The sequence below is a fragment of the Oryzias latipes genome, chromosome 20, assembly GCF_002234675.1.
Source record: "Oryzias latipes chromosome 20, ASM223467v1".
Taxonomy (NCBI): domain Eukaryota; kingdom Metazoa; phylum Chordata; class Actinopteri; order Beloniformes; family Adrianichthyidae; genus Oryzias; species Oryzias latipes.
The window spans coordinates 17003003-17014903 of NC_019878.2; the positions used below are offsets into that span (position 1 = coordinate 17003003).

Sequence of the window (11901 nt, forward strand, 5' to 3'; positions counted from 1 at the left end):
CATTGCAGAGATTAAAAACTAAAAAGTTAATTAAAACAGCAATAAAAAAAAGATATTTATCTGTAAAGTTAAAAGGCTTATAAAAGAGACAAATTTCCAATCCACTTAATGCATTTGATCCTAAAACCTGCCTCAGTTTTGTTGGCACACTGTAGAACATGAGTGCTGCTGACGGTTAAACTGGCTCTGAGACAAAGAGCTATAATGACCTGGCATCCAGAAAGCTTTAAGATATGGAATAGTTTTGAAACCCTTTAAACTTTTATGAAAAAAAAAACCCTCTGCAGCTTTACATGAAAGATCACTTGGAAATACAAACTAACAAACGCATCACAATGTTGTTTTTTTCAAAATAAGACACAAATGACAATTTTGCAGATGGTTCAGAAGGGAGAAAGTGTTCAGTCATTGTGAATCAGCAGAAAGATTGGGTTTTTTTAACATTTGCAATCGATTTAACACGAAAAACCACAATACACAGATCTACATTTAAAAGAGAATTATTTATGTTGTAGAAAACCTTTTGTTCTCCAGCCTTGTCCTCTATCTGCCCACAACCTTGCCTAATTTTTAATCACAGCATCTTGGATCACGTTCCCCTTTCAGACGCAGGTCTTCTTTACACCTTCTTTGTTGTGAAAGATTTGTTGTCGATTCGACACGTACAGAATCCAATTCTGCTTGTTTTCCAGTTTGTAGCTCTTGAGTATTGGAGCAATCCTTCAGTCTGGGAGCCGACCCAAAGCCATTTCCTCAGCTGCTTAAATTTCCCTCTGTTTGGACAGCCAACCTGCACAACACTGCTAAACTTTCACCACGACCTCATGAAATCAGGGGTCTCCGTGGGATCAGAGAGAATCACAGACCTGACTTGACTGTGGAAAAGCTGATCCATCCAACAGATGGATTATTAAAAACAAAACGGGATTGGAGAACACGGTGAGTTAAGACATATTTTATTCATCCATTGTGTCATTCATGTGAGTCCTTAGTGGGGTTTTTTTTTATTGACTGGTGCAACAGCAGAAGAAGAAGGGGTCCCCAAAGATGACTGTGGAGTTTTACTCACACCTTCAGAGGCATCCACAGTGGGGTGTCTTCTTCATGTAAAGAGATAAAAAGTTACATTCAAAACTTAAAACATTTCACAGTACAGTATAATACATTTAAGTCCCTTTTTACGCACTGGACCAGAGTGAGCTCTTCTCATATTTTTACCCATCAGCAGCACTGACTTAATAAGACAAGTCTGAATAGAGATTGAAGGAGATTCATCCATTTCAGAAGTGTCAGCCGTGCTCCAGAGTACCTGCTGGGGATGGAGTGATGATTCTCCTGTGGAAGTGCCTGACCCATCTGGACTTCCAGTTTTTTCTGCTCCGTCTTCAGAAGCCTCCGGAGGGCCGACAGCTCTCTGATCACTTCTTCCCGGCCATCTGAAAAATCCATCAAGAGTGAACAATGTTTGGAATAATAATGACTGTGATCATTTATGTTAATACATGTGACCAGGCGATTAAAAACATTACTGTGTGATGGTGATGCTCTCTCAGGGGTCGGCCGATCATGTGCTGCTGACACAGCCTGTTCCTGTAAACAGGCGTTTCTGTCATTTTTGTTAACTTTAGGATTGGACATAAAACACAGATGAATGCAGTTATGGGATTTACGGCGTTGGGAGTGACAGAAGGCGGCCTCGAGTTTACAAGATTTGTCCGTTTCTTTTGCAAAGTTGGGATAGGAGGAGCTGGTACTCTCTGAAAAACAATGATCATGCTCTCTAAAAGTAGTCGTTTTTACAGAACACATTTCTCTCCACATTTACTGTACCTCAGAAATCAACTGTGATGTGTTCCCCACTGTTTTCTCTGTGATCGGCTGTGTCCTCTGTTTTTCCAGCCTAGCACTCTTCCCCTCCTCCTTCTGGGGTATTTGGGGTCCCAGTTGGATCTCTGTTTTGTTCTTCGGCTTGTTTTGCAGAAGCATAACAGTTCGTTCAGAAAAGAGGAGCCCTCTGAAAAAGGAAGATGAAAGAGATGAGCCTCTCACCTTTAATTTCCTTTGCTCCTCCTCGTAGTTCTGCTTCATGAACAATCTCTCCTTTGCCAGCCTCTCCTCCTCTTTCTCCTCTATAATCCTCATCCTCGCTCGTTCTTCCGCTTGCCTTCTCTTCTTTTCCTCAATCTGTTTGAGATATAATGTTAAGGTGTGTGTGTCTTATGTCTGTGGATTCAGATTCCAGATTTTTTTGAAAAATACACTGTTTACCTGTCCTTTTTGCTCTTCTCTGAGTCTTTCTTTGCTACTGAGCTGCTGTTGAGGTGACTGATCACTAAAACCTGCAGCAAAGGAGAGAAAACCCGAAGAATTGGGTAAAGCCAATGACTACAAAGTCAATGACAATGAAATACACTTGATAAAGACAGAAAATACCTGGGAGTTGAGCCCCGGTTTCATGAGCTCCAGGCGTCGACCTTTTTTCTTCATTGATTCTGTGCATTTGGTACAAGTCACCTTCAAACACAGAAGCAAATAAAACCAATTCATTCATTATAAGATACACAAAATGCAACATTTTAAAGTTGAAGCCAACTTACTAATAAGGTTTCCATTTTGGTCTTTAATCGGAGCCCCACCTCCACCTCTTCCCCAGGGGCTGAATGAATTCATTTCAGCTTGTAACTTTAAATCACACCTCTCATTCTCCTCTTTCTCTCTTCTTTTATGACTCTCTCTTTCTTTGATCTGGACAAATGAAAAAGGATGTTTGAAAATGTTAACACGGCTGCTTACATCACCTGTATCGTACTGTGAGGCAGCAGTTTTACCTGCTGTCTCAGTGCTTCCTGGTAGTTCACTGCATTGTCTCTCCTGAGCGGACTTTTGTTTACATGAAGCCCTTCAGTGGGGGATGGGGGTGAGCTTAAACCAGAAAAAAGGACAGATTAAAAAAAGGAACAAACACAGTTTGGTCAGAGGACCATCTTCTGAGGGGGGAAATTCAAATAACTTGTTTTAATTTGAGTGATTTATCACAAAAAGAGGAAGAGTATCCTCTTTACATTCGGTTATTGTCTAAATAAATGCTTTGACTGAGAAGCTGAGATGAACACTTACTCGATGCAGTCGTGGGCGTTCAGAGGAGGCAGCCTCTTTGGGGAAATGTCATTCATATCGTTTTGAACTTCCACGTTAGATGGGAGGTCATCTAAAAAGGAATCCGAATCTGTCTGTAAAATTACTGCATACGGATACATTTGATGAATGATTGAAAAAAAAATAATGCTGTACTTTGATTTCTAACAGGATGCAGATGAAATGGATAGTTCCCGTTTCCGTAGTATAAATGGGCTCCATCATAGGGAATCGTGTTTGTGTTTGGTACAATGGGAGCAAGAGGAGGGACACCAGTAAATCTGGAAACCAGGAGAAATCACAGCAGATTTGTTTGTTTCATTCATGAATGGGATCGTGCAGCCGCTGTTAGCTACCTTAAGATGTCCCCCTCCCCTAACAGTTGGTGCATGAGAGCTCTGTTGTAGTCTTCACTAAAACAGTCCAGAGGCGGGAGAGCATGCGGCACAGCCATCCCAGACAAAGGTGCCGTCCTCTCCGGGATCTGCCTGAGCATTGAACTTAAGGGTGGTGGACTCTGTCTTGAATCTTCAATGGGTTTGTCATTTTTAGGCGTTGGATCTAAAACCCCCCCAACATACTCCATGTCTGCTCCGGGCTTGTGAAGAACATCCTGTCTGAAGCTGTCAGTCTGTTCAAGCTCCGCCCCAAACCGCTTGATCCTGTCAGGCTTGAGGACATTATGCAATAAATCAAAAGAATGAGGAAAAAAAAATTTATTAGTTGATGTAAATATTGAAGATGAATTTGTCAATTATAAAAACAGGACTGAGACTAATGTAATGATCTCATCCAAGAAAGATTTTGCTTTGTGTAAAAGTCTTTAATGCTTTTTCTGTTACCTCTTTCTTTGGGTCAGTGGCTCCAGTGGCAGCAACTTCCATTTGTTTCTCCCTTGGAAAACAATTCAAGAGCAAATACTGTCACAGTGTTCTGTTTAATGGTTTAGAAATGAATGGTTTAAAAATAAGACGCCAGTACTTTAGTTTGTTATCCCGTTGTTCAGCGATTTGCCTCAGCAGCTCCTGCCTATACTGTTCCTTCTTCATTTGAATGACAGTTGGTTCTTCTGTTGCCCCTGCATCATGAAAAAACCTCAGAAGGACTCATGTGGTGTCAACAGTAATATCTGCAATAGTGATTATAAAAAACATTTTATATACGATATATATATGGATATATACTATGCAAATACATGTGAATTCTGTACTAATAAACATGAATCCTAAAGAACATTAACTCACAGAATTCAACAGGTAATGGCTAAACTAAACTAAACAAACTGGGCATCCCTGCCCTTAAACCCTCTTTCTCGGTAAGAAAAAAACTCCTAAAAAAACGGATTCCGGAAAAAAAGAAGAAACTTTGACCAATGGGGATTTGGTTCAGAGGCGTGTGCCCCTTCACACAGGGTGTATTTTATTTTAAAAGGAGGAAAATAAGTTTAATTTGTTATATATATATATAAAAAAATAACACTGTTATAATTTAATGTTATATTTATTTAAAAAACTACATTTTATAAATGAATGGCTTAATGGTCACAAAAACTTAAATAAAGTGTAATTTTCTGAAGGGTAAAGTGGGTCTTTACTGGTGTTGGTCAGTAAGAAACTAGGCCAAATGACTTTTTTATTGTTACAAGTTGTAGACCCCTGGTCCAGTGAAAGTCTCTTAAAAGTATTTTCAGAATCAAATTTTTAAAATTAAAAAGATTTGGGTTTTTTTTTACCAATTATGAGACCAGTTGCAAATTCCTTCTTCACATTGCTGGAACTGACGGTGGATTCTGCATGCCTGTCTGGAGTTTGTTTTCTATTTGAAAAATATGTAAACAAAATGAGTTTCTCATCACAAATTATGCCTTCATTAGCAGAATTGTCACTTACCGGTACTCTGTCTGTCCAGCCTGATCACTGCTGTTCTTATTACAAACAGCAGAAGCCTCCATTTCCTGAAAGTCAGCGCTGCAGAAATGAGAAATACAGAAAATGCAAACAAATTCCTCTTAAAAGCAAGTCCAGATTAACAATAGTTTAAAATCCCTATGAAGATAATTAGACACCTGTTCACTCTGTGCTCACTAACTTGGGTGCTTCTGTTTTGTCTCCTCCTTGCTTTGAAATCAATTTGATCCCCTTTATCTGTGTTCAGCTCCACCTCTGAGCTTTTAGGCTCTTCTGGTATCCGGATCTTCTCTGTCTGACAACCTAAACCATCCCTTTCATCGGTGTTCTCTCCGTCTTCAGAACCTTGACGTCCTTTTGCTTTAGGGATGTTCCACCTCCTCCGTGACTGTGGGCCTGGAGTCCCTGTGCTTCTTTCTCCTGCATCCTCAGTCAGGGTGGCAGCGTCCGTCCTGGATGCAGTGTGCTCCCTGTCTGTGTTTGTGTTGGGTTTAATCAAGAGGTGATGATTTTCACCAGTTGAGTTCACAACCTTGGATGGTTGACTTTCTTCAGGCTGAAAGAAATAATATTAAATAGAGCTACCACAGCTATACAGCACAAATAACAAGACCAATTTCTTTATCAGGTAACCTGTATATTGGGAAAAATATCTTTGTTAGCTTGGATTTTACCTTAAAGGTGACAGGAAGGACTCTCCTATTTAATTTCCTTATTTGAGCTTGCTCCTGAAGAAATTGATTATATTCCTTTTTCAGCTCGTCTCTCAGTCTTTTCTGTTGCAAAAAAACCCCAAAATAAATAAATAAAAGGTATGAACAAGGCAATATAAAAAAAAAAATAGTGCACACAAGGACACACCTTTATGGATGCTCTATCATCAATAGGTAAGGAAAGCCCTTGGTGTTGTGGATGAGGTTCACAGGTTTTTAAATCGTGTTCCTTAAAAGGTACATGTAAGAATAAAAAATAGAAAAATAAGTTGGCAGAATGGAGAATCAGAGGTAACACAGTCAACAAAAATTCTCTTTAAATGATCCTATAATAATCGTATGATATCTGACCTTGGCTGCATGATATTTGAAGTCCAGCCGCAGATCCAGAAGAGGTTTCTGTTCCTCCATTTCACGCTCTGATACTAAGCCTCAGTTAAAACCTAGAGAGAGAGAAAAACATAGCAAATAAATAGCCAGTATAATTGGACTGATTGAAAATTAAAACTACCACAAATACTTCATCTTGTTTATGATAAGCTATATGGTTCCATATTTTGTGGATGCTAGAGTTTTACAAAATGCACATCACCTGCAAATGATGAAAAACATTCATACAGAAAGTTAGTTGTCCAAGGTCAGATTCAAGAACTTTCTCAGCATACAGGTGCATGCAAATTGAAAGTTAGGTGTTTTCCATTATAAACTCAAACAGCACAACCTGGCAGTGAACAAAGCTATAAAAATGAAACCTTAGATGAAACTCTAACTCTAAAGGATACATACTTAATTAATTAGACATTTTTATGACTATTCTGAATGTTTTCGCCGCACTAAAATGGCAACGCAGCAAGCGTTGCTATGGGCAACCGTGACACAAAGGTTGGCACAGGCTAAAGAAGTTAGCAAACACGAAACCACAAAAAACTCCGTATATCTAAAGTTTATGTGGTAATCATACAAACTTAATCGCATTTCAATAAAAATATCTTTGAAAATCCTAAACGTGCTTTCTAAGCTTTATAAGATGACAAACACGAAGTAACATTGATGTTTTACCTTTACTCTTGACCAATGACGTTCGCTAATGTGTTTTTTCGAGAAGTTTTTTTTTTTGCAGCATTAATAACTGTTATCTCCCATTAGGGTCTTTATTAGATATACAATGCATTAAATAAAAAACAAAGTTCTAAAAACAGGATAAAAAATATTCTCAAACCTGTCTGCTTTTTACAAGTCTCACCGCTAGATGCCAGTGCATCCTCAAGTGTCTGCTGACGTCTCTTTTGGACTAAACCATTATCAGAGGGGTGACAGTACCAGAATTGATGGGTACATTTAGCAGAACTTTTAACTCTTACATAAATTGTATTGATTTTTTCAATATATTATTAATGATCCATTTTAATACATAAAGATACGAAACTTCGACTTTTGTATTTTTCCAAATCAACAAAGAAAGGTTCAATCTTTCGACGTCATTGTTTTGGTATCGTTCCCTGTCATGGCTGCCGTTGCAAGAGAACGTCTGGCCCTGTTACTTTAGACGGATATACACAATTTCTTTGTTTGTGTTGTTGTCACTGACGTTCGAAACGCTTATTCTTCGTATTTTGAATTGACACTTTATCATGGCTGGAAGTAGTACAGCTCAGAAAACGTGGGAGCTGTCGAACAGCATGCAGGAAGTCCAGAGCATCGATGAAATTTACAAATACGACAAAAAACAACAACAAGAAATCCTCGCGGCGAAGCCGTGGACAAAAGAGTACTTTCAACCTGATTGACTTCATTCCTATTTGTTGTGTCGCGTAAACTAATTGTGTTTTCTTTTTCTCAAATCATTAGTCACCACTACTTCAAGTACTGCAAAATCTCCGCGTTGGCCCTGCTGAAGATGGTGATGCATGCCAGGTCAGGGGGGAACCTGGAGGTGATGGGTCTCATGCTGGGGAAGGTGGACGGGGAGACCATGATCATCATGGACAGCTTCGCTTTGCCTGTGGAGGGAACAGAAACCAGGGTGAACGCGCAGGCTGCAGCATACGAATACATGGCTGCCTACATTGAAAACGCCAAACAGGTGGGATCATGTTATTTTATTGTAAAAACATACACCAACACTGAAATGACACAGCAGCAATTACTTCTTCTTGACAGATTACACAGTTCCTGGTGGAATTGTTGAAAAACTGTCTCTTATTAAGATTTATTAGTCATAGGTTCTGTGTTCAGTATGTCAATATGTCTATTGAAGTGTTCTAATCTTTTATTTAGTTTCTATTGTCGTTATGACTGTTCTTCTTTTTTTTTTTTTGGTGGGCTACAGGTAGCCGGAATAAGTCCAGCCTGGATTTTCTTGAGTTGCTGTCCCGCTGTTTCCAGTTATCTTTGGGGATAGCAGAGCATTTATAATATTCATTTTTTTGTTTTTAAAAGCTTAAAAATAACTTCTATCCCCGACTGACCTATTGAAGTCTGTCTATTTCCTTTCATAAATAGTTTCCGTATTTTTTAGAAACTAAGCAAGCCACGTCAGATTTAGTAAAACCTTTTCATTGTATTAAACAATAAACACTTTATAATATTGTATTATAAATAATTATGAATAATTTTGTTATATTTATCTTTTTAACCCCCCAGGTTGGCCGTTTGGAGAATGCCATTGGCTGGTACCACAGTCACCCGGGTTACGGATGCTGGCTGTCAGGGATCGACGTGAGCACTCAGATGCTCAACCAGCAGTTTCAGGAGCCTTTTGTTGCTGTTGTTGTACGTATAAACTTTTATAACGTTATTTTAATGTAATTTCCTGCTAGTGGAATTTTTAAAAAATGAGGAGGAAAGTTCCTGTTTCGTCTTTAAAAAAAAAACATTACAAGAACGTAAATGAAAATCTATTAATGCATTCACTGCATGTTTTGGCATTGCACTACTGACTATTTTCCTTTTGCAACCCCATATGCTATTTACACGTCCTTTAGTTCAGCAGGGCTTCGACGCCAGGGGCGTCGTATAATTAAGTGTGTGTTTTTTTCACACTGACAGCTGCGGGAAAAAGGCTCCTAGTGAACTGATTCCAGTGGTCTCTGGAGGATTCCGACCTTTGACTTTGTTTTCCTGTTTTACTGTATCTTGTGTCCTACAGATCGACCCCACTCGGACTATTTCTGCAGGGAAAGTCAATCTAGGTGCCTTCAGAACATACCCAAAGGTACAGCAAAGACCAAGAGAAACATGGTGTTATGACTTATTGAAGTCATAAATTAAATTTTAAGTTCGAATCGTTGATGTTAGTTTTTTTAGGAGGGATCTGAATAAATATTTGTCATAAATATACATCAGAATGTCTTAATTTGTTTACTTGTTAATGATTAAACAAATGTGCTAATTCTTTTTTTTTATTTTGTATTATTTTTTAACATTTTCCTTGTGGATTTTCAGGGTTACAAACCTCCAGATGAAGGACCATCAGAATATCAAACAATCCCGCTGAACAAGATAGAAGACTTTGGTGTTCATTGTAAACAGTGAGTAAATTTAAAGCACTAAACCACTCTTAATAAATCAATCAATCAAACTTTATTTATCAAAACTTTATGTATCAAAGATGCATATATTTAACATGCTCCTGAATTATCTTTTTTTTCAACTCTTTATGATTGTCTCTATTCAGATATTACGCCTTGGAGGTGACTTACTTCAAGTCTTCTCTGGATCGAAAGCTCCTGGAACTCCTTTGGAACAAATATTGGGTCAATACCTTAAGTTCCTCCAGCCTTCTTACGGTATGTAAGCCACCTCAAAACTCAAAATGTTCACTAATTGTTTGACATTTTGATTTATGGTTAATTATTACTCTATAACTCATTCAGACATGGAGTCAACATGTTGTGATGTGTTGATTTATTGCTGCTTTTTAGCTGGCCCTGCTTGTTTATTGTTTTTAGTAATAAGGTCTTTGTGAACTTTGGAGCAGAAGAAGATGATGGGTATTAAAGTTGGACTTGACTCCACTCATCCAGAAGCCCCCCGCCCCTCGAGCACAGTTTTTTCTAAAGACTGAAAGGCCGTCACATGAATTTGCATTGTGGTCCTGAGCTGGGTTAAATAGACACCAGGCTTATCTAAACAGTTCACTCGCTGGCATTCTGGATGAAGATGTATTGACTAGATGTCAAGAAGGAGCTGCTCAGTAGGTGACGGGCTTTGTCAGTTGCTACACTGTCACCCTAGTCAGGCCCCCCCCATGGCATTGTGTTTTAATTACCTGCTCTACTATAAACACAGCCTCACCTTAAGCAAACTTCTCCATGACTTCTTTTCCTTCGGGACAGCTCAGAGATGGTTCGATTTGTGGCTAGTCTGTAACAAGTTCTTTCTATGGAACACTCTGTTATCTGGCTTTTGTGTGATAAGTGTGCGTACATTGGTTTATTCTGTCTCTTGGACGGCCAGAACTCGGACTACACCACGGGTCAGGTGTTTGACCTGTCGGAGAAACTGGAGCAGTCGGAGGCTCAGCTGGGCAGAGGAAGCTTCATGCTCGGGTTGGACACGCATGACAGGAAGTCAGAGGACAAACTGGCCAAAGCTACTCGAGACAGGTAAGCCTTTAAATTTGTTGCTTTCCTTTTTTTACTGCAGATTATACATATTATGGTAAACATTAGGTGGCCTATAAATGAACTTGGCATTGCATTTTTGTTTATGTAATCACTACAAATAGCTTTTAGCACCCATGAAGTGTCTATTTCCTTTGTTGTTTATAGTAAATTTAAATATAAAGTATTTGCGCTATTGTTCAAAGCAATTATTATTATTATTATTTTCACCCATCCCTTATATGTTTTAATTGGGGTCATAAAAGAAAAAAGGTAATGCAGTAATGGTGTTTTTTAAAAAGTCAAAGCTAATGAAAATGTTTAAAGAGACATAATGGCAGAAAAGGGCCTTGAGACAAAGCTGGACACGAGTGTTCTCAATGTGGAGCAACAAGAAAAACTTAATATATGAGAGTCAATCCTGAAGTAGAAGTTTTGGTTGGAGGCTTTTTAAGGGAAATTCTCCACCAGCTGACGTTTAAAAGTTTTCCTGCAGATTTCATCTCGAAGTTAAACCCTCCAGAGAGGAAGGAATCCGTGATGCAGAGTAAAACAACCTCGGAATACCTTCCTTTGTATAAAACCATCAACTATTTCATTGTGTTTGTGTAATTTTTTTAACTATAAAAAAGCCACAGCTAGTAAATGTTTCATTTTGCAATCCATAAAAATTTTTAAAATCCTTTTAGGAAACATTTTTAAAAACTGAAGACTACGAATACAATTGTTAAAAAACACATTAATAACTAGATATAAAATGTACCATTCCTGAATATTTTAAGCACTTTGTTAAAATACTTCATATAACCTGTAAATAAAGCACATTGACATCCTAAAGCCAGTTACTCTGTTGCCTGTAAAGACTTCTGATGAAGTTGTGCATGTAAGTAATTAATTAATTTTGCTTGTTTTTATGTTATTTAGCTGCAAGACAACCATTGAAGCTATTCATGGCCTGATGTCTCAAGTCATCAAAGACAAACTCTTCAATCAAATCAACACATCGGCTAATTAAAGCAGAACCACGGAGCAGTTTGAATTGTTTTCTTGTGCTTAGCTGCTGAAAGTTGCATCGTCTGTGGGGGGAATGTGAGAATGTTTTTGGTTTTTTCCCCTGTTTTTTTTTCCTTGACGTAGCAGAAATAATAAAATATTAAAATGCAGTATGTGTGGTTGTGTAATCCATTTTAAATAGGAATTTATAGATTTTAGAGAAAGTTAAAGTGCCCAGCTTTTTTGACACAATTTAGCTTCTGGTTTGGACACAACGCCTCCTAACTCGGTGACGGTCAGTCCTTCAGTGTGGCCTGTCACAGTATTACCAAATGGAACAAAGAATCTGCACAGGTTCAGCTGGGATTGACTGAACGTCTCTGCAGAGTTCCTCTCTGCTCGTTCAGACTCTGCGGCACGTGCTCTGGCCCAGCGGTCAGCCTCGGCAGGCTGTGGCAGTGATGCAGCGCAGAGGCAGAAGCTGTACACACTGAAATCTATTCACATCATGTATCTGCTATTCATCAGCACAAACACTCACCAAGTATG

At 38.6% G+C, this 11901-nt stretch overlaps 2 protein-coding genes across 7 annotated transcripts; one reads left to right on the forward strand and one right to left on the reverse strand.

Moving 5' to 3' along the window:
• Positions 1-940: 940 nt before the first annotated feature.
• On the reverse strand, positions 941-7116 carry cspp1 (centrosome and spindle pole associated protein 1). Of its 6 annotated transcripts, XM_023949916.1 has the most exons (23): positions 6975-7116; positions 6107-6198; positions 5904-5984; positions 5717-5818; positions 5201-5598; positions 5025-5102; positions 4868-4950; positions 4117-4213; positions 3978-4029; positions 3717-3805; positions 3492-3623; positions 3292-3416; positions 3118-3208; positions 2829-2922; positions 2598-2745; positions 2434-2514; positions 2269-2339; positions 2050-2184; positions 1831-1968; positions 1671-1757; positions 1530-1590; positions 1310-1436; positions 941-1100 (listed from the first exon to the last, which is right to left on the reverse strand). In XM_023949916.1, exons 2-23 carry the CDS (start codon positions 6164-6166, stop codon positions 989-991), a joined length of 2442 nt encoding a protein of 813 aa, XP_023805684.1. In that variant the 5' UTR covers positions 6167-6198; positions 6975-7116; the 3' UTR covers positions 941-988. The 6 variants fall into 6 exon arrangements, with proteins under 6 accessions (XP_023805684.1, XP_020568212.1, XP_011487198.1 ...); XM_020712553.2 differs by having other exon boundaries at positions 941-1097; positions 3492-3805; XM_011488896.3 differs by having other exon boundaries at positions 3492-3805.
• A 121-nt stretch (positions 7117-7237) lies between these two features.
• cops5 (COP9 signalosome subunit 5) lies at positions 7238-11522 on the forward strand. Its single transcript, XM_004081032.4, has 8 exons — positions 7238-7523; positions 7604-7838; positions 8399-8527; positions 8904-8969; positions 9200-9285; positions 9432-9543; positions 10214-10362; positions 11284-11522. Exons 1-8 carry the CDS (start codon positions 7387-7389, stop codon positions 11372-11374), a joined length of 1005 nt encoding a protein of 334 aa, XP_004081080.1. The 5' UTR covers positions 7238-7386; the 3' UTR covers positions 11375-11522.
• Positions 11523-11901: the final 379 nt, after the last annotated feature.

Bases quoted from the DNA above. Each gene is read 5' to 3' on its own strand.
- cspp1 (XM_011488896.3), bottom strand. From the start codon at position 6,166: ATGGAGGAACAGAAACCTCTTCTGGATCTGCGGCTGGACTTCAAATAT. The intron at 1,969-2,049 runs GTGAGAGGCTCA...CTGCAAAACAAG, and splicing joins AGGAGCAAAGGAAATTAAAG to CCGAAGAACAAAACAGAGAT. The intron at 1,101-1,309 runs GTACTCTGGAGC...CTTTACATGAAG, and splicing joins CATCACTCCATCCCCAGCAG to AAGACACCCCACTGTGGATG.
- cops5 (XM_004081032.4), top strand. From the start codon at position 7,387: ATGGCTGGAAGTAGTACAGCTCAGAAAACGTGGGAGCTGTCGAACAGC. The intron at 7,524-7,603 runs GTACTTTCAACC...TCAAATCATTAG, and splicing joins GCGAAGCCGTGGACAAAAGA to TCACCACTACTTCAAGTACT. The intron at 10,363-11,283 runs GTAAGCCTTTAA...TATGTTATTTAG, and splicing joins GCCAAAGCTACTCGAGACAG to CTGCAAGACAACCATTGAAG.